Genomic DNA, 19610 nt, shown 5'->3' on the forward strand with positions numbered 1-19610 from the left:
AAGAAGAAGTTGGAGTATTTATCTTGGCATATTTTACATTCACAGTGAACAGCTGAGTGTGACTTACTGTTGCTTTGGACGCCTGCATGTACAGTTCACTAGGAAAGGCCACCATCTGCTTCACTTCAGCATCCTCGGTGCTGTTAGTGCCGTTATTAGCCTGCAACACACACACAAAACACACACACACACGTCACGTGATGAAGGAAACACACAGTAAATAAAGTCATTAAGTGAAGATCATTTAAAACAACACCAGAGAGAGTCACTCACCATCCTGTTCAGATGATCCAAATATGCTTCACTGAACTGTGTGAATTTACCATCCATCCATCTGCAGCTCAGCGAGGAGGCTGCACCGAACACACTGAGAAACACACACACACACAAAACCCTGCTGAGCATCTTGAAAGTCGCAAGTAGTCCTTGTAGTCACAAGAAGTCTTTGTCTTTAGCAGATTGGGAGGTTTGCAGATGTGTTAGAGCAGACCTGCACAGTCTCCTTTATACTGTCGCAGCTTTTCAGTTTCCATCTGCGGGAAGCGGCTTACAAACGCTCTCAACCTCAACATACGAGTTTTCGGATTTGAAATGTATAATGTCTTTATTATGAATGTATGAACAGTAAGATTATGTTACACTCAAATGAATCGCAAAGGGTGGAAAAAAACGCGCAGGGTTATTAAAATGCTCCACCATAATAACAGAATATTTATGAAAAGCCTGTAAAAACGAGACAAACAGAGCTCAGTATTCATTATCACAAAACATGTCCAAATTTGGTAAAACGACGACATTTTTTAAGAGAAAGAAGAGTTTATTTACACCTATTTTTACATTAATTCATTAAAATGCATTTTTTTATTTTATTTTGGATATTAGAGGCCATTTTTATTTAGTTAGTTTGTGTTCAGTCTTCAGACGAACCGTGCTACTATGTCTCGTCTTTTAAACAACTTATTATTATTATTATTTTTTTAGAAATTGCCTTCTGATGATTTAAGTTATGTTTATAATGTTTGTTTTTACTTTCTTTATGGCTTTAAGTTTTTCTATCCTCTTCTTGTTTTTATGTGAACTTTTATTCTAAAGCACTTTGTAAATTTATTTTGCAAAGTGGTATGGCCTAAAAATAAGATTTATTATTCTCATTATGCAATTATGTCTTAAAAACGATCATTGTCTTGTTGTTTGAGTTGCCATCATTGTATGTTTAAAAACACACTATGTATTTATGATTAAAAGCGTAACACTGCAGATACTACGGCAGTGAGTTCACATAGCCTACTAAACATAGGCTAATAAAAGAGGAAAGTGTCACCTCAAAGAGAAAGTGGAACTGGACTGCGGCCTGCGTTACGTGATTGTGACATATTCATACTGCAATGTGAAAATCATCACGACGTCATTTTGAAGAGTAACCACTAGAGTGTCTTGAAGAACAAAGACGTGTGTAAAGAGAAGAAAGAGAGATAAGCTTTTATTGCAGGGAATGTCAGGTGTTTCATTGAGCTGTCATAGTTTCATCCACTTTTATGGTGTTATTACATTTCATTTTCCACCTTTCCATGTAAGCCTATTGTTCATGCTACTGGACTAAGAAAGCTTGTCCGAAGACAAGAATTAGACTATTTTGATCTCTTTTAGGTATTTTTTATTCTATAGGTGTGCTTTTTGACCCTTTGTAAAAAAAAAATTTTAAAAAAAGAAAGAAAAGTAATATATCGGAAATTAAAACAAACCTGTTTTCTTTCCACAGTATTTTTAAGATTTTAAGATTTCTGACGATTATTTTACAACTTTGCTACTTTTATTTATGTAATTTGAAAGCTCACAGGCATTCCCAGGAGTATTTCGTCATTTAAAATACTGTGTTTGAGATAAGATAAGACATACAGTGAGTCTTATTGATCCCATAAGGGGTGGATTCGGATTTTGGAGCAGCTCAAGGGAGAGAAGAGATAAGTAGAGATTAACGAAAAAAAAAAAAATAGAACAGATGTTATCTTGTGTTTTAATTGTCAAATCAAATTGAATATTAGTTACCAATGAAAATTAATACTTAAATTTGCTCAGAAATCTTGACTATCTTAGGTGACTTTGAGTGATAACAGGAAAACAGTTATAAAGAAATCAAATTAGAGATTTCATCCACTGTAACCCATCTTGAATCGAGACTGTGTCTGAGTTCAAAATGTTAACTGTAAATCACTGTATTATAAGTTGCACCAGAGATGCATCGTTCTCCCAAAGGGAAAAACCAATGGCAATGATCTAAATCATGCTTAATGTGACTTTATGCTGATCACATTTTAAAACAAACACACAAGTAATCAAACAGACGTGCGTTAGTATCTATTATTAAGGGTTAATGTGGTTGAGTTAATATACTGTTTATATGCTGCTGAGTGTGTGTTTAAAACTTATTTGAACTGTTGTCAGTCCAACAGGAACTCTCTGAGGAACGGGACAGAGAACATGAAGTTCTCACGTGTCAGCAAAAGGAACGTCAACATCAGCACGCCTTGAAAGCTGCGTTGTCTTTGCGTGTTACTCGTTAATCACAGTGACTGCTAGCAGTTACTCAAAGTAGCAGCTTCTATTAACATTAGTTCAGGCAGTGTATATCAGTTTAAGACTATTGTTCATGAGAAAGTATGTTTACTAGATTATGCCCATGAATGTGTATAATTCGAATGCTTTCCAATTAGATTAAACAGAAAAAACATAAATTATCGGCGTTTCTTCGTAAATTCTCCCTTGAATATGAATGGGCGCAGTCTTATTTGTGCAATAACGAACTGAAAATGCAGTCAGCATACATGCAGGCGTTAAGGATACAAACAAACAGCCTACAACAAATATTTAATCTCCCTAAATCGTCGTTTATGTTACGTTTATGTAGTTTCTTTCGGGTATCTATTTGTACTGTATTTATGACAGTACATGAAGGCATCACTGGTCCGGCAAAGTTCCCATGATGCATCTGTCCTCAGCTGGATACTAGTGACAAGAGAGCGTCTCACCTCTCAAGGAATCAAATCTTATCTAACGCTTATTTTTGTACGTTTTTGTGTACTGTAACAAAAGACATGGAGAATGACTGTTCGGATTAACTTTCATTTGACGTACAGTCACTACGTTTACAATAAATTAAGGAGGATAGGCGATTTTTGGATCGTAATGGCAAGATAGCCAACATCTTTCGGTAAGGAAGCTAGCTAGCGATCTATGTAGCTAATATAGCGTGTTAACCAACCCCCGTAGCTAATAGCACATTAAAGCTAACTCTCAGGAGCATGTTTCGCAATTTAAACAGAAATTATACATCTACGACGTGCTTTACACTGCTTCATTTGTTTTCCTTTATATATTATAATGATTTCTCGGTCTTTCAGTTGATTTTGAATGGCCAAATACGCCCAAACTCGAGGCTAATCATTTATTTATCTCAGTGGCTTTGGCTCAAATATCCAATGACAGCTGAGGATGTCATAATAACATATGAAATTCCTTCCTTGTTTCTTTTTTAAACAGTAAGAGCAACTATTCATTCTTTATTGCCATTTGCGCATGGTCTTCAACGTATAATATAACTAGTGCGCATTTCTTACTGAAATATGTATTCATAATACATTAGTTTCTTCTCAATTAAATAGTTTTATTCTCCAAAACATGGTTAATTTCTTTCAATTTGCAGTTTATCACATTCAGCATTGTCCAAATTTGCAGCAAGGCTTTGATTTGCAAGGTGTTTGTTCTGTGCAGTTATTACAATTTTGAAATATTTTGGTCTTTGATTTCATTTTAGTTTCAGTTAGTTTTACGAGTTCATAACTAGTTTCATTTTATTTTGAGGATTTGACTAGTTTTAGTTTAGTTTAGTCTTAGTTTTCGTTAACAATAATCACCCTGGTTCTGTGCAGTGTTGTAGAGTTCCTGTTTGGTGACTGTATTGTAGGCTTCAGTGATGCGTGAATGTTACCATTGGAGACACACAATAAATGACTCAAAAGTTGCTTTTCCTCACAAAGCATTGAAATCCAACTATTCTTTTGCTTTATACAGTGGACTATGAAGATGTGTTGTCCTGAAATCAGATTCTAATGACCTTGCACTTTGACACTAAACTAGTAGCAGTCAGTAAGCGTAATAAAATACCAGTAGAAAAATATTGTTTGGAAATTATGGTTGTGATTTTGCACAATGTCAAAGGAACACTGCTTGCACAAATTTTGATTGACACAATAATGTCATTTTGACACATGAATTATAGGTTTGGATGAAAAACAGCCTTTTGCAGGCTAACTGCTACTAGGGGTGGGACAAAATATCGATATCACAATATATCATTGTCCCGACTGATGTGATACAATTATGGTTCTTGCAATATGTCAATTATCGAATAATCGCCGTATCGTGATATTATAGTTATCTTGGGCCACGTATCGTATTGTGAGTTACCCTGCGACTCCCACCTCTATTAACTACAGTGTTTTGCTGCATGTGTGAGCCGTTTTGGGAAGTGCATCTTCAGGGCTGTGCTTCGAGAATTGTGCGGAAATGGTGAAATTGACCACTTGATGCAAGGTGGTGGTGAAAGGGAAAGAGAATTAGTCCAGCTTTAGGTTGTTTTAACTTGAAGGTGTCCCAATATGTTAAAAAACCGATTGATTCCTCCTGCAAGGCTAATACCTATCGCTACTTGCATTCCTACTGTTGATAAGTACAACCATTTTTATTAGCAGCTCGGCATTAGAGGTATTAATCTTATCTGGGTGTGATCGTGTCAGGGAGTTTGAATGGCATGCCCTTTGAGTCCTGATTTGCTTCTGATTGGGGAAGTTCAGTTCTGAAGCTACTTCCCTGCAGACACAGTCTTTAAACAGTGCCTCACATGACTCCGCTACAAAGTGGTTACTCAGTGAAACCATGAAATTGCAGATATGTCACACAATACTGTCTTGTGATAGAAATGGTCATGATAGCTCAGCGGCAAATGTATTAACAACAAGACAGGAAGGGGGGAAAAAGCTGTTTCCTTATTATCACATGTCTTGTGTCTGCTTGGGCTCACTATCTTGCAAAACTTGTTGTCAACGGTCTTTTGACGAGGAAGCAACGTTCAGTGGCATAAGTCACATGCAAGTGTTTGAAAGAGTTCCTTGTTACCTTTTGCATATTTCAAGTGAAGTTTTTGTTTTTCAGCGTGCCATGTGGGAGTAAATGTTCCCAGGAGGTGCCATGCTAGCCACACAGATGCCAGAAACGCCACCTGAGGCTAGAGGCGTCAAACAGGTAAGACCACATGTGCAGCGATCATGTTATCTCATAGACTTTGTTCATGCCTGGTTATCTTCTCTTTTACTGCTTCTCCTGTACCTCTGCTTAAGGTGTCAGGTTGGCTTTATTGGCTTCTTTTCCAATGTAGGCAGGTTGTGACATTTTAAGAAGGATATGTTGTAAAGGACCTGTTGTAACTGTACTCAGCACTGTTTCAGCGCTGAACTTGGTGACCCACTTGGCTGCTCACGACGATGATGATTGTTTTTTATATTTATGCCATGGATATATTGTGCCCAACCCAAGACACCAAAAGCAGAGTTGTAGTGGTGAAACATTTCAATTAATCAAAAAACTGTATTTTAAAGCTCCGTCTTGAATAGATTAGGCTGCCTTCTCTGCCGAGCTTGGCAAATAAATTGTGCTACAAAAAAAGGTTCCCTCACTAAAGCACAACTCAGGTTTTTCATATTCATCCAGCCAAGAGACATCGGCATAAATAAATCTAATTTTATCATAGAAAACAGCCGGTTATGTCGTCATAGATGAAAGAACTGAGAGATGGACTTTTTCGGATGTCGATGTTTTTAATTTACCTGGTTGCAAAACTCGCTGCTACAAATTAATCATTTAAAAACGTGAGTTTCTTATGCTTGTCTTCTTCTCTTTTGTGTTTTTCTATCTGTAACTATGTGTTTTCATTATGCTGCTGCCTGTCTTGGCCAGGGCTCCCTTAAAAAAGAGATCATTAATCTCACTGGGACTTTTCCTGGTTAAGTAAAGGTTATAATAATGATAATAATAATAATCTTATTCTCAATGTCACCTAGTCCACACAGAAACAAAGTCTATCCTCTTCTGAAGTGGCCGGTCTCTCTGGCTAATGTTCCAGAACGTGACGGCACAAAAGGATCCTTGTCTTTTGTTTAAATTGTACTTCACGTAAAGTTCTACATTGTAACTCTTCTTTATAAGTTATGTATATTATGTTCTTTTTAATCCCTTTTAATGAACTAATTTTATCAAAGGCTTTCTTGTAATTCTTATTTTATCCACAGTATTTGTTTTGTGTTTTTAGTCGACCATTGTTTCAAGATGTTCCTCTTTTTCTTCTTGTATCTTCTATCTATTTTTTGTTGCGTATTTTATTGTTGGGTTTTATAATTTTTGTAAAGCACTTTGTAACACTGGTTTGAGAAATGCTATATTAAAAAAAAAAAAAAAAAAATTCATTGTTTTTTTATGACAACTTATAACATAATTTGTGTTTGTACCATATATCCACTGACCAACAAACATTTTGCACCTAATCACCTGAATATCACAAAGTAACAAGATCTTACAGATTAATGATCCATCATTATCAATATACCACCGGTATGTTCTCGTCATATTTCGGATTCTGTACCGCTATGAGCCGTTGCCTGCAGCAAAAACGGTAGTATTTCACTCCAGCGTCTCTCGCTGGGCCGTTCCTTTCAGAGGGAGGGGCGCAATGCACGCTGGGTGTTGTAGGAATGTAGATTGGGCGAAACCACGAGCTGTCTGTACAACTTTCTCCACAGCTATGGCGCCAATTTCAAATATAATTGCTTCTATTGATGACAGAGAACACCAGCTGTGACTGACAGTGGTTTTTTTCCAGGGGTGAATTGCTCCTTTAATTGTTATACTGTATGCATGGCTAATTTAATGCAGAATATTTAACAGCATGCTTCGTAGCCCATATACAATGTGTTGCTGCCTTGCTGAATTAATGTATGTGACTCAGACTCAGGCAAGGAATTGGTCCACTTGAAACATCTTATCTTAGCTGCCTTGTTAAAGTCCTGCCAAGTCAAGCACAGTAGAAGAAGAGTCCTTCAGTGCTCAGTGTGACCCAGACCGTGGCCTCTTCAAGTGTTTAGCAACCTGTTGCATAATGTAGGCCACTTGTTAAAGGTTCATGTGCTCTGCCGTTCCATGTCAGCTGACAGAAGGTGTCATGTGACTGTAGGTAATCTACAGACTGTGTTTCATAACAACATGCCCCCTGACCTCACTCTATATATTCCCCATAACACCGTAGACTGGAATGCGTGTGAGAACATGTCTGCTTGTTGTCTTTACTGCACATGATAACAAGAGAGGAGTTATTAGCTTCAGCACCACACCTTAGTTTTCTCCCTTTACCAAATATAAAAACAATGAAGCTGATAATGTTTCCCTCTCTCACACATTGTCACGTAGATCAAGGAGAAGTTGGCACAGTCGCTCAAGGCCCTGCAGAAGCGATACGTGACGTCAGACGCTGTGGTCACCAGTGAAGATGGCGATGCTAACCTCCTCTGCTGTGCCCTGGAGGCCATCTTCATCCATGGTATCAAGACCAAGTACATCCGCACGGAGGCCGGGGGCCGGAGCAGGAAGGGAGACCGGGGACCCCTCCCTCAGCCTTTCTTCTGGAGCCTCCTGAAGACCGTCACCCACCGGTAAAGACACGTTTATGCTTTTAGAGCAACTATTCTGTTAAAACTTGATATAAACTGTCCTAACACTGTGTTTAATCCGCAGTGACGTGATCACAGAGCTGGAGAAGATCAGCTTCGTAGGCACTGATGTGGGTCGCTGTCGAGCGTGGCTCCGTCTGGCCCTGAACCACGGCCTGCTGGAGTGCTACCTCGCCTCGCTGTTCAGGGAGGACTCCAAGCTGCGGGCCCACTACCAGCCCAGTGCCTTGCTCCTGAACGCTGAGGAGCGGGAGGTCCTGCTCAGCTACCTCCAGGGTTTAGCATCACTCACATTCAGCCTTTCTTACAAGTCAGCTGTGCTCAACGAATGGACCACCACGCCTCTGGGTCTCGCTGGACTCTGCCCCTTGTCCCAGGCGGACACACTCGACCTGCCGCTTAATGGTGGAGACCTTCCCACCTCTAAGCCTGCGTATAAAGAATCGTGGGATACAGTGTCTCAGTCGTCAGGCTCTTCAGATGCTCTGGATCTGAGAGGTCCAGTGCTGCTGCTGGGGAGAGGCTCAGGTGGATCACAAGGGGGTAGGACTGCGCTCAACTCATCTAATTTAAGCCTGGACACCACAGGATCCTCTCAGCTCTCCTCCAGCTTGAGCTCCGACAGTCTCCTGCAGGGACAAGACCCCCGAAGCCCCTCAGGAGAGCAGTGGTCCTCATGTGACCTGGATATGCCCATTAATTCCAACATCAGCAGCACCAAGAGGACACAGAAAGAGTGAGTGTATCTTCATGCTGTGTCTTTGGATATGTTGGAGTACAAGAGTTATGCATTAGCAAAGCTGAGACATTCTCATCCCCGGTCAGGTAGTCATGCCACAAGATAGCCTTTATTTTCTTCCTTTCTAACATATCATAAACAATGTGACGGGCTTGCATCTTGGTTAGGTTTCGGCACAAAAACTACTTGTTCAGGTTTAGTAAAAGATCATCCTCCTGACCTCGGTTCAGTGTGGACTTTCACTTCTCTTTACTAAGTCAAGTTGTCCGGCCCTGAAGCATATTGGGCGAGGGAGATCGGCATTGATTGGAACACAAAACCTGTGTCGACACGCTAATCTCCGCCCCCTCTCTGGCGTGATGCTATGCTCTTGTCATCTCAGCTACAAATTCAACCCGTCTCCGTCCACGCTGCGCTTGAACATCGTTCGTTAATTCATAATAAAAACAAGCATTATGTGTGCCCGATATCTCTAATTCCTCTCTTCTTTAGAGCTGCATTGTTGTTAACTTCATTGCACTGGTTCGCATGTTCCTTTTTTACCATAAACAAACACACACTGGTTTACTTTGTGTAAATCCCACATGCTCTGTTCCATCCTGCTGCTGTCAATTCTCACTTGAGGGGCCGAATTTGTAAAAAATTGCGGCTGGAAATAGTCCACAAATAAAACAGTTTCTTCCTGTTTTATTAAATTACTTAAATGGTTCACAGGGGCTGAGCTGTGCCTTAAAACACTGTCCTTTGTTTGCCCTCTTCTCTGCGGTAACGGGGAAAGTGTTACTGTGCAGCAAGGGTTTTAAATACACTATTGCAAACAATGCAGGGCTGGACAGACAGGGACAAATTAGGCAAGAGTGCAAACATCAGACATGCATGAGTTGACCTTTGTCTGAGTTACTGTACTAGTTCTACTAGTCTTTGATTGAACACACAAGAAGCCACTTGCAAGCATGTGGCACCCACTGGTGTAGAAAGACAATAAGTGATGTGTGATGTCGCAGTTAAATATGTCCTTTCCTTCTGCAGCTTGCTGACTGAGTTTCGGGAGAGTGGCCACTGCAGCCAGGACTCCATGCGTGAAGACTCCTTTGTCTCCAGCACGGGTCCAGATCAGTACTCAGAGACGGCCATTTTCAGCGGCTCTGACAGCGAGACCCCCGGTCCCACTACACCACCCAGAGAGCAAACCCCAAACCCTGTACTTCCTGAATCAGAGCCTGCACCAACATCCCTCGAGCTGCCGTCATCTGATGAGAACCATGTTGACTCTTCTTTTGAAGCCTGCATCATTAGCACGTCTTCTGAGGTTACATCTGGCACAGACGTGCTGGAGACAGTCAGCAGGCCTGCAGAGGAAGTTTATACAACCGTCGCTCAGAAGAGTCCTGAACCCGACCGGGAAGGGAGAGGAGTAGAGATTTTGGAGAAGAACACCCCAGAGCCATCTGTGCATCAAGGCACACGTCGATCTACCAGCATCCTGAGCAGGGAGTTATCCTCAGATTCTCTATCAGTGAGTATATCTACAGATATGCTTTTATACGGTGGCCCTGAGGGGTTGAAACACAACGTCATTTGACAAAACGTCAACATAACGACAATCCACTTAAATAGTGATGTGTGCTGACCTTCAGGACCACTTGTAGTTGAGAATGACGCCCGATTTTAATTTATATATACTGTATTGGTCCGAATATAAGACTTTCTTTTTTCCTTGAAATATATTTGAAAAAAGTATTCATTCAGGATTTAGACTTTTATTCGCAATATACGTTCACAGCAGTAGACGGAACTACTTATGTGTCAAGCGAGCGTACCCCTCATGACTGAGGCTAGCCGTCACTCACAGCTACAGAGCCAGGGGGATGAAAGATGGAGAGACATGTTGGGATGATCACATCATGCACAGGTGGCAGAATGGGCGAAGTCGTTCCGCCTCTGAGCTGGCATCAGAGGTAGTAACAGAGGTGTAACGGCGTCAGAGCCGGCAGGGTGGAACAGCGCCGTGTGTGTGTATTTGAAGCACGCGCTATTTGTTTGAACCTTGCGCACGTTTTGCTTGAGCAACACCAGAACGCTTTATAAAAACACACACTGGGGCGGCTTAACGCCGGCGGTGCTTGGTCCAATTTAAAATGGCATGTGCTGCATGACGGCGGGGCTTCGTTACGGCGCTGAGGCGGAACCACAGTGTAAAAAGGGCTATGGTGATTGCCCGCACAAAGTGGCATAAAAGTCGGCCAAGTTAACCAACAACTGAGGCGGAGTTATGATGCTAATTTTAAGACAATGGTTATCAATGCAGCAGAGACAATAAGCATCTGTCAAGCAGCCAAGAAACACGGTGTCACAGAGATGTCCGAAGATGGCAAGCCCAAAAAGGTTGTCTTAAAAATGCTAACAGTCTTAGCTAACAGATGCTAACAGAAGATATTGTACTGTCACGGCAGCTTCCAATAGACTGACAGGAGAGTGTGTGAGTGTGTTACTGAAAAACAGAACAAGGGTTACCAGAGCTGTCATCCCGCTGTTTCAAGACTGCTCTATAAATAGACCTCACTTTGATGGTGAAGGATTTGTTGAAATTTTGAAAGCTTTTTTATTTTACTTAAAGATGATCATTTAATCTTAAAGATATAGAAAACATGATTTTATTAGAAAGGTAAACATTTTGTTGGTTTTCATGAAAACAAGATTTAGTGTACAAAAAGTTTTTCTCAAAGTCTTGAAAAGGAGGTCGTCTTATAATCCGTTTTGTTTTACATTCGGACCAGTACGGTGTTACATTTTATCTAACCAGGAAGTCATGTGAGATCAGTTTTTTAAAGTTACAGCAGTTTTATTACATTTGAAACACCTGAAGAAACACAGAGAGAAAAAGTCGTTTTAAAAAGGTTGTTTTACCGTGTTTGAGGATTTCACAGATTGGGGAAGTGAAGAGTAACCCTTGCTCCTGAATCACTATTCGGCTTTTCCCTCTGAGGAACTGACAAATAATGTGTGACTTCTAAAACTGGATGCCAGTGTGGAAAAAAAACACAAGCTATTCCACACAGTAATTCATGGAAAATTGTGGGTTATATTTTCCCGTCATCAGTCGTGAAGTACCTTTCTAATACACATGCAGCTCACAATGCTTTAAAATGACTCTCTGAGTACCTCGTATGAAAATAGACAATAAACAAGACAAACAAAACTGGTATAAAATTCTGTAATTATTGTATTTTATTAAATAAAATAAAATAAGGATAGAATGAACTTCAAAAATAAAAAATAAAACAACATTTAAGGAGTACAGAAGTGCATAATAGCAAAGTTAGGCAAGAGTTAAAGTTCAGAATGTTAACACACACGTTACAGTAGGAAGGTTATTAATGCTGCGTTAGAAGAAGTTTCTCGATTGCAAAAACAGTCATAGTCAAGAAATGAAACTGTCCATGTGGCAGGATGTTCTACATTAGATAAAGCACAGCAAGTTTCTGTATGAATAAAATGCCCGCCTAAAACTGAAACTCTGACTCTGTGTTTATCATTCCCAGTAGAGACAGCTCCAGGATATGAAAGTTATAATCTCGAAGATCTCAGTTTCGTTCTCTTTGGCGGCACCTATGGCGATAAACGGTAATTGCGGGAGCACACTTCCCAGATATCCAGACAGTGCTGCATGTGTGACGTCCACGGTTGGCTCCGGTTGTAACTCTTGATGTTCCTGGCTGACGGTCGCTTTCCTTTTTAGACTGTTTGCTTCATCTGAGCGTCGAGTTTGTTTCTTTTTCTTTGGATTTTCACTTCTTGTTGAAGTTGTATCTGTAGTCATCCATCTTTTCTTGTTCAGCCATAGTAGATTACTGTTTACTCGCAACACTTGCAGAGAGCGGAAAAGCAGCCGCTTAGCTCCGCCTACCCTCTCTGGCAGACCAACCACTGCTGGCTGATGGAAAACGTGTCTCTAACTGGGCGCCGCTTGTGATTTTTTCCTCTAAAGTCGCCACAGACAGCCAGTCTGTAATACTGCAAATGCAAAGGCTTTCATCAGTGGACCATCGGCTCAATCACCATTTAACAGACATTTATTTAAATGAAAATCTTTGAGATTATTACTTAAAGGACTAAATGAATTTTAAAATATGTAAACAAACCAATTCTTCTCCTCAGATCAGCCTAGAAAAGAAACTTTTTTTCTTGTGGTAACGAGGTTAACACTTCCTGTCGTCAACTTTGCAGCATTCCCGCTCCTGGATCTCTGAGGAAGACATCTACAAGCCCCGCCTGGAGGAGGAGTCGGACCATGAGGAGGTGCCTCCTCCTGCTCCCACAGCTGAGCCGAAGGTCTCCCAGTCACCTCCCAGTGTCGTTCATCGCAGACAAATAGGTATTCAGTCTCCTTTGGTTGTCGGGTTGCTTCTTGTGCTTTATATCAGTGCGCATTTTAACAGGTTAGAACAGCCAAACAGTCTGTGAGCTGCGCTGCTTTGGAACGGCTCACTTGCTGCTGTAGCGCTACAGGATTATACACCTTCCAAATGTAATTTTCTTCCCAACATTACTAAGCTTCTGTGCGTGCGTGGGTTCTCTCAGGGTACTCTGGCTTCATCCCACAGTCCAAAGACAGATAGGCACAAGCCCCCTGCGAGCCTGAACAGGATAGGCTGTATAGATAATGCATGGATGGATTGATTATTGATCGTAGCACAAGGAGAAATTTTACAGTCAAGTAAAGCTTTCTCTTCTTTTATTAGAGCACAGAGCGAAAAGGGGCGGGACCAGGATGATGCAATTTATCTTAAAGTTTAATTATACTGTTACAAAAGGGCAGCACTGGAAACTGTGGAGTGAGACAATCCAAACATTGCAGCTCTAACCACGCCCCAAACGTGACGTGACAGCAAGTGTTTTCCAGCAGCAGACCGAGGGAGAACACCGACTTGTTGTTACGTCATTCTTTGGGATGTGCCCAGATTTCACCTGCGTGGAAAAAGATTTCTCTTTCTTGCAAGACATCACCACCAAACTTTTGTGACGTTGCACCATAACATGGAAATACCTGGACTACCTGACAGGGGCAGTACGCCAGGAACTACTGCTGTATTATCTCAGTCCATCAGGTCAACAGATACCTGACTGATGACTACCTGAAAGGAAAACAATATGACTATAGGTCAGACCGGTTAGTTTACTTCCTCTTTAGGCAGAAATACTTGACGCTTAAGTGTAAAGCGTGGCAACACAATAGAAAACATTGTCACAATGTTACATACATGGAAACAGGTGGATTTTAAAACCACATATTTTCTTAATAAACACATAAAGAAGCCATTTGTACGTCAAGTAAGGGCTTAAAACAAAAGGGGAAGTCTGGAATTTTGAGATTTTAAAAGGAAAAATTAGTTGGAACATTTGACTTTAAAGCACATTAAGACACAACAAGCCGTGTTTAATCATACTTCATTAATTTATTGTTGTTGTAAAGGTTATGACAAAATATAACGACTCTCTAGCTGTCAGCACAAGAAGAAGATAAACCAAAGAATGTTTAAAATAACTTTTCTTTGTCTGTGTGTGTGTGTGTGTGTGTGTGTGTGTGTGTGTGTGTGTGTGTGTGTGTGTGTGTGTCTGTCTGTCAGGGCTGGCCAACCCGTTTCGTGGCTTGCTGAAGCTCGGTCACCTCGAGCGACGAGGCGCGATGGGGATGTGGCGGGACTACTACTGCGAGCTGTCCCCGTTCGAGTTCCGCCTCTACTTCAACGCAGAGGAGCGGGCGTGTTGCGACAACTGCTCCCTGCTGCGATGTGAGGACGCTCGCATCGCCTCACCCGAGGGCCGCTTCGAGCTGGCCTTCCCCGGGAAGAGACTTTACCTCCGCGCCGCAAACCGTGACGAAGCCGAGGACTGGTTGGATCGGATAGTCGAGGCTGTCAACAAATGCCGGCCTGCATCTCGAGCTGATGATATGTGGGAGGTGCTGCAACCCTACAGTGAGAATGGCGTTGATGTGTCGTCCCCGTCCTCCGCCCCCTCCAGCCCTGAGCGAGGTTTAACATCCTCAGAAACGAGGACAAATGGCGGTCAAGAGGCACCTCCTCCTCTGCAGGACTTTGACTGGACCCGGACTACTGATTTGGAAACAGATTCCATCAAAGAAGCTGTTTTGTACTTCTCCACAGATCCGGAGGCTCGGACGTGGGCGCCTCTGGTCTTCTCCCTCTCCTTGGAGACCTTGAAAGGCTTTCGGGTACAAGACGGAAGGAAGTTCCTGCGGCTAACCAATCCGATAGAGGAAATCCGGGACGTGGTGCCTGACGTCTCAATGGGAGGACCTGCTTTTTTTAAACTCCTGACCGTCAAGGAGACGTTTAAACTCAGGGCGGAGAACGCGGACGAGGCTCGCTCCTGGAGGGTTTTAATCCGTGGAGCTCTGGACTCCTACCTGGAGAGTGGGGAGGAGGGGGGCTCTGCAGAGCCAGCTGTCGTGCGACCGGAGGTGAACGGAAATCTGCACAGACTGGTGCAGCACAGACTCAAAGAAGACGGAGCGTTTCTGGTTCATCTGTGCACCGTGCCGTCAGAGAAGGGGCTGGACATTCAGAGCTTCAGATGTGCAGGTGAGCTGTCAAACTTTATTTTACATTATCACCTAATACCCAGCTACTCGGAATATGCTCCCGTCAGAGTGTAAAGAGTGTATCCTAGTGGACACAGTAGGAAACAGTAATGTGTAGGATGTCTTGTCTTTTAAGCTTACATGATTCTCAGGTGTGTTCAGGAGCGTGCTGTTTATGTGAGCTAGAGTGCATTTGTTTTGCAGATGTGAATCAGAGGTTTGTTGTCTTTTATACGCAGGGTGTCCCCGGCAGATTGGCCCCTCCCTGGGGCGAGCCAGGCTATGTGAATTCTCAGGCCAGTACTACTGTGACTCCTGTCACCATGGTGACACCTCTATCATCCCCTCACGCATGGTGCACAACTGGGACCTCATAGAGCGAGAGGTGGGTGCAGCACATACGTATATAAGTGCTTAGGAACAGATGCCAGTGCTGTTACACAAGGTTTTTACAGTGTTTTTGTTTGTTTTTTTGCATTGCATTTAAAGTCACAATTTAGATGTGATGAATAAGGAGTCTGGAAGCTGTACAAACTTCACTGTAAAGACACGATAGACACAGAATATATGAGAAATGTATGTTTCTACAGTAACGCTCATCCTTAGTGATCAAACACACCTGCAACATCTTCTCACCTAATGTGTGTGTTTGTTTGTTCAGGTGTCTAAGAAGGCTCTGCGGCTGCTGGCTCAGGTCGAGCACGAGCCTCTGCTGAACTTGGAGCAGTTAAACCCGGATCTAATTCTTCATGCTGAGTCCATGTCTGAGGCTCACAAGCTGCGAAAGAGGCTGCGGCTTCTGGGCGACTACCTGCTCGCCTGCCGCAGCGGAGCCGGCAAGAAACTCCAAGCCAGGTGTGTGCATGCGTGTGTTTTTTTACATTTTATTATCTTCTATTAAATAATGTATGATATATGTTTTATTAATTCTCTACCAGAATGAAGCAGCGAACTTACATGTTGGAGTCGAGCCTCCTGTACAGTGTCATGGACCTACGACAGGTATCCTGCTGTGTTGATTCTGTTACTGCACTTCACACCTGTCACCTTGACTCATCCTAACGTGTGTGTGTTTTCTAGATAGCAGAGGGCCAATATGCAGACTACCTGCTCACACTGCTGCAGCACGCCTCCAAACACGTGTCCCACTGCGAACTGTGCACCCAGCGCGGCTTCATCTGTCAGATGTGCCACGCTGATGACATCATCTTCCCCTTTCAGTTTGAAACCACCACCAGGTACGTTACCCTGCTTTCACAACCCTCCCCCTTATTCACTTTGCTGCTCAAGAGTTTTTTAATGAACTATTTTGATCCTGTAATAGATAATTATGTTAAAGCTGAACCAAACAATTATTCTTTAAGTTAATATCTAAGAAAATCTCCTATTTTTTTGTGACCCAGGTGTAAAGATTGTAAGGCTGTGTTTCACCTGGCCTGCAAGGCTCCTGAAGACTCCTGCCCACGCTGTCAGCGAATAAAGAAATACCTGGAGAGAGACCTGCAGGACTGAGCGGGGACTGTTACCGACCCCTCATCTTCTTTTTCAGAGAGCTGAAGGCCGCTTACGGAGGGAAAAATAACAGAAAATTTAAACTGAATCTAGCTTTTACATGAAGTAACCTCAAGTGCAATTATGAGCGTGATCCGCCTGCTAGCTAACCGACCTTAAAACTGAAGAGCAAGTGTAGGAGCCACAGTGCTACAGTAGCTAGAGTCTCTTGCACTAATTCAGAGGCACATAGAGGGGCACGTAGAGCCTCATGATGCTGATGTAACACAGCCAAATGTTACTGACCAGTGACTCTAATACCTCTGTGATCTCTGACTCAGCCACGGGCATCACGGCATCAAACAAAGGACTGGACGACGGCGACAGTTGCTGCCAAGAATCATAACAGACACATTTTTAAAGTTGTTTTTTTTTTTCGCTTTGATTTTCTAAATGTGTCACAGTTTTAAGAATCATGTTTACCAGAAAGGCTCTGCAGCACACTCTGCATTCTGCCTCAGGTGCACGGATATTTAAACACATCAGTGAGGTAGGATACTGTACATGCAAAATATGGGAAAAAAACAGTCCTTGGAATGTTCTAATAAACATGTTTTTATTGTGCCTTCTATTTAATTTAAGCTTTACACTCTTTTCCTCATGGTATCTCTTTACTTCAGGGTCAAAAACATCACATAGGCTGTTTTTTTATGTATAAATACAATTTGCCATAAGCATAAGAGGGAGCTACATTGTTGCATTACATACTGATTTTATATAAAGGGTAGTCATAAGTTGCCAAGAAGACTTTAAGTGGTTCTCTGTACATCTTAATTTCTCAAAGCTTACAATCAAGAAATAATATATGTGATTTAAATTTAAACTCTTGTTGTCTAAAGGGTTCAGAGGGGTGTTTCAAAACTGTATTTGGTCAAACATTTGTTATGTTGCTCGTATGGTGGCCATGTAAGTGAAAAGGATAGATAATGTACAGCAAGCAGGTCATTATTTTGCAATAACGACCTGCTTGCTGTACGTTATCTGGATTATTACACAGCTACTTACAAAATAAATTAATGATTTGAAATTAGCTATTGATTTAAAAATAATTGGATTGCTTTCCTTAAAGAATAACAGAATTAGTCCATAGCAACAGCCTGTTATTCAGAAATAACGGAATGTAGATCATTGTGATCGACCAATCAGAATCCAGTATTGAACAAAGAGGTGTAATAAACTTATAAATCAGAAATGTGTGGCAGAAACCTTTCAATAATAGATTTTTAGGGAAATTATTGAGTATTTGAAAATAATCCTGGAAATTATTTTGCACATTTGCACTTATAGCTACGACTGTTAAAGGGATATTTCAACGAGAATGTAGTTGTTATATCCTCTAACACACGGGATAACTCCTCAACTGAAAACATTTTCTCTCTGATGTAGATTTTGTTTTATTTTTTTGCAGAATCTGCAGAGAACAAAAATGAAGGTTTTCTTACGAAGTCCATCTTTGCAGATAATATCACTTTAAAATGTCAAAGACAACTGCAGTTCTGTTATTCCTGGTTTATTTTTTGAATTGTCATCTCATAGTGTGTGTAAGATGTATAAATGAACATTATTAAATAAATTTGTGTGTGTTACCTTTTGAGTCTCTTTTCTTTATGGATCATATGTATAGGAGCCTAAATGCTATTTTTTTTGATAAGTATTTGAATAACAACTTAAGTTGATATGTGAAAAAAAGATTGTGGTTAATTATGATAAAAAAGAGGTTATTTACATTACTCACAGGTGAACAGTTCATATTAATAGGTTAGTACTTCATTCATTTCACTTAAAAATGTGTGGGTGTTTTTTGGTTTAAAAATCGCACATGTAACCTTTAATGCTGATGAGTGTGTGGGCGTGGTTAACGTAAAGCAGGCAGTCAGGTCAGTGTCATGGAGTGGAGCCACACAGTTTTTTGACCTCTTTGCTCTTTAATTTACCTTTAGACTCCGCATTTTTGTTGTCTTTGGCTCTTGCCTTTCTTTTTTCTTTTCATAATGCTGGACTATTGTATTTTGCCTTATTTTTCGGAGTAAACAATGAAAAGAAACGAAGGAATCGTGTGGAGTTATTTTTTGTCGTTCAAGTGGATAACGAGGGAGGAGAGCGTCAAGCTCATGGCTTCACTGATTAGGAACCTACAATATGGATGTATTTAGTAATTCACTTGTTTCTCCACCAACCAGTGAGTCTCAACTCAACCCAACTGTATTTATATACACCTTACACACAACACAGTTAATCCAAAGTGCTTCACATAAAAAAAACATAGAAAAAAAGCACCACCACTAATAATGATGAAACTAACACCAAAAACAACAACGGTAATAATAAAAATATGATATAATAGTAATAGTAATAATAATGACCTACAGAGCAATACAGAGGAAATTCCTGGGATAGATTGAATTAAATTGAATTGAATGCTTTTATTGTCATTAAACACACACAGTGTACAACAAAATTAATAGACAACTCTTGTGGTACAAAAGAAATAAAATAGTAGGAATAAGAAAGATATACAATAGAAATAAATACAAGCACACAAACAAGTTAGGGACAGTTGAAAGCTAACGAGTAAAGGTGGGTTTTAAGACTAGTCTTGAAAATGTCAATAGTTGGGGAGAATCTGATGGATGGAGGAAGAGAACTCCAGTTTTGGAGCTGCGAGTTTGGCTGTTCTTTTTTCCCCAAGAGAAACTTTCTGATGTCTTGTGTTGCATTCAAGAGCCGCAGTAAACCATTGAGTCAGCCTGCACAACACTTGGACCCTGAAATATTTTCAGCACTTGTATGAAATGTCAAGTGTAGCCTTTGATATACATAATAACAGGATGTTACTTTCGAATTAGTTGATAATAAAATATAGAATCTGTACAATATAGATAAATGTCTGCTTTACCAGTTAGAGTTTTTGTAACACTTTTTAATTGTGTTAATCAGCAATCAA

At 41.0% G+C, this 19610-nt stretch overlaps 2 protein-coding genes across 2 annotated transcripts in view; one reads left to right on the plus strand and one right to left on the minus strand.

Annotated features, from left to right (window-relative positions):
- The window catches only part of LOC138593079 (interferon a3-like), a 2305-nt gene extending 1900 nt beyond the window's left edge, over positions 1 to 405 (minus strand). The window contains exons 1-2 of the mRNA XM_069663917.1: positions 274 to 405; positions 68 to 160 (exon numbers count right to left, since the gene is read on the minus strand). Of these exons, the coding sequence (XP_069520018.1) occupies positions 68 to 160; positions 274 to 405 (225 nt within the window). The remainder of the gene's footprint in view (positions 1 to 67; positions 161 to 273) is intronic.
- Positions 406 to 3012: 2607 nt separating this feature from the next.
- plekhm1 (pleckstrin homology domain containing, family M (with RUN domain) member 1) lies at positions 3013 to 18268 on the plus strand. The gene is made up of 12 exons (XM_069665105.1): positions 3013 to 3208; positions 5209 to 5298; positions 7513 to 7754; positions 7837 to 8508; positions 9541 to 10027; positions 12739 to 12886; positions 14139 to 15116; positions 15355 to 15500; positions 15777 to 15970; positions 16054 to 16117; positions 16196 to 16353; positions 16519 to 18268. Exons 2-12 carry the CDS (start codon positions 5227 to 5229, stop codon positions 16625 to 16627), a joined length of 3270 nt encoding a protein of 1089 aa, XP_069521206.1. The 5' UTR covers positions 3013 to 3208; positions 5209 to 5226; the 3' UTR covers positions 16628 to 18268.
- Positions 18269 to 19610: the final 1342 nt, after the last annotated feature.

Source organism: Semicossyphus pulcher, unplaced genomic scaffold, assembly GCF_022749685.1.
Source record: "Semicossyphus pulcher isolate SPU_LCO1_2020_fin unplaced genomic scaffold, fSemPul1.0.p SCAF_16, whole genome shotgun sequence".
Taxonomy (NCBI): Eukaryota; Metazoa; Chordata; class Actinopteri; order Labriformes; family Labridae; genus Semicossyphus; species Semicossyphus pulcher.

Coding starts and splice junctions, on each gene's coding strand:
- plekhm1 (XM_069665105.1), top strand. CDS start 5,227: ATGTTCCCAGGAGGTGCCATGCTAGCCACACAGATGCCAGAAACGCCA. Junction 10,028..12,738: donor TATCCTCAGATTCTCTATCA/GTGAGTATATCT, acceptor TCAACTTTGCAG/CATTCCCGCTCCTGGATCTC. Junction 16,354..16,518: donor CAGTTTGAAACCACCACCAG/GTACGTTACCCT, acceptor TTTGTGACCCAG/GTGTAAAGATTGTAAGGCTG.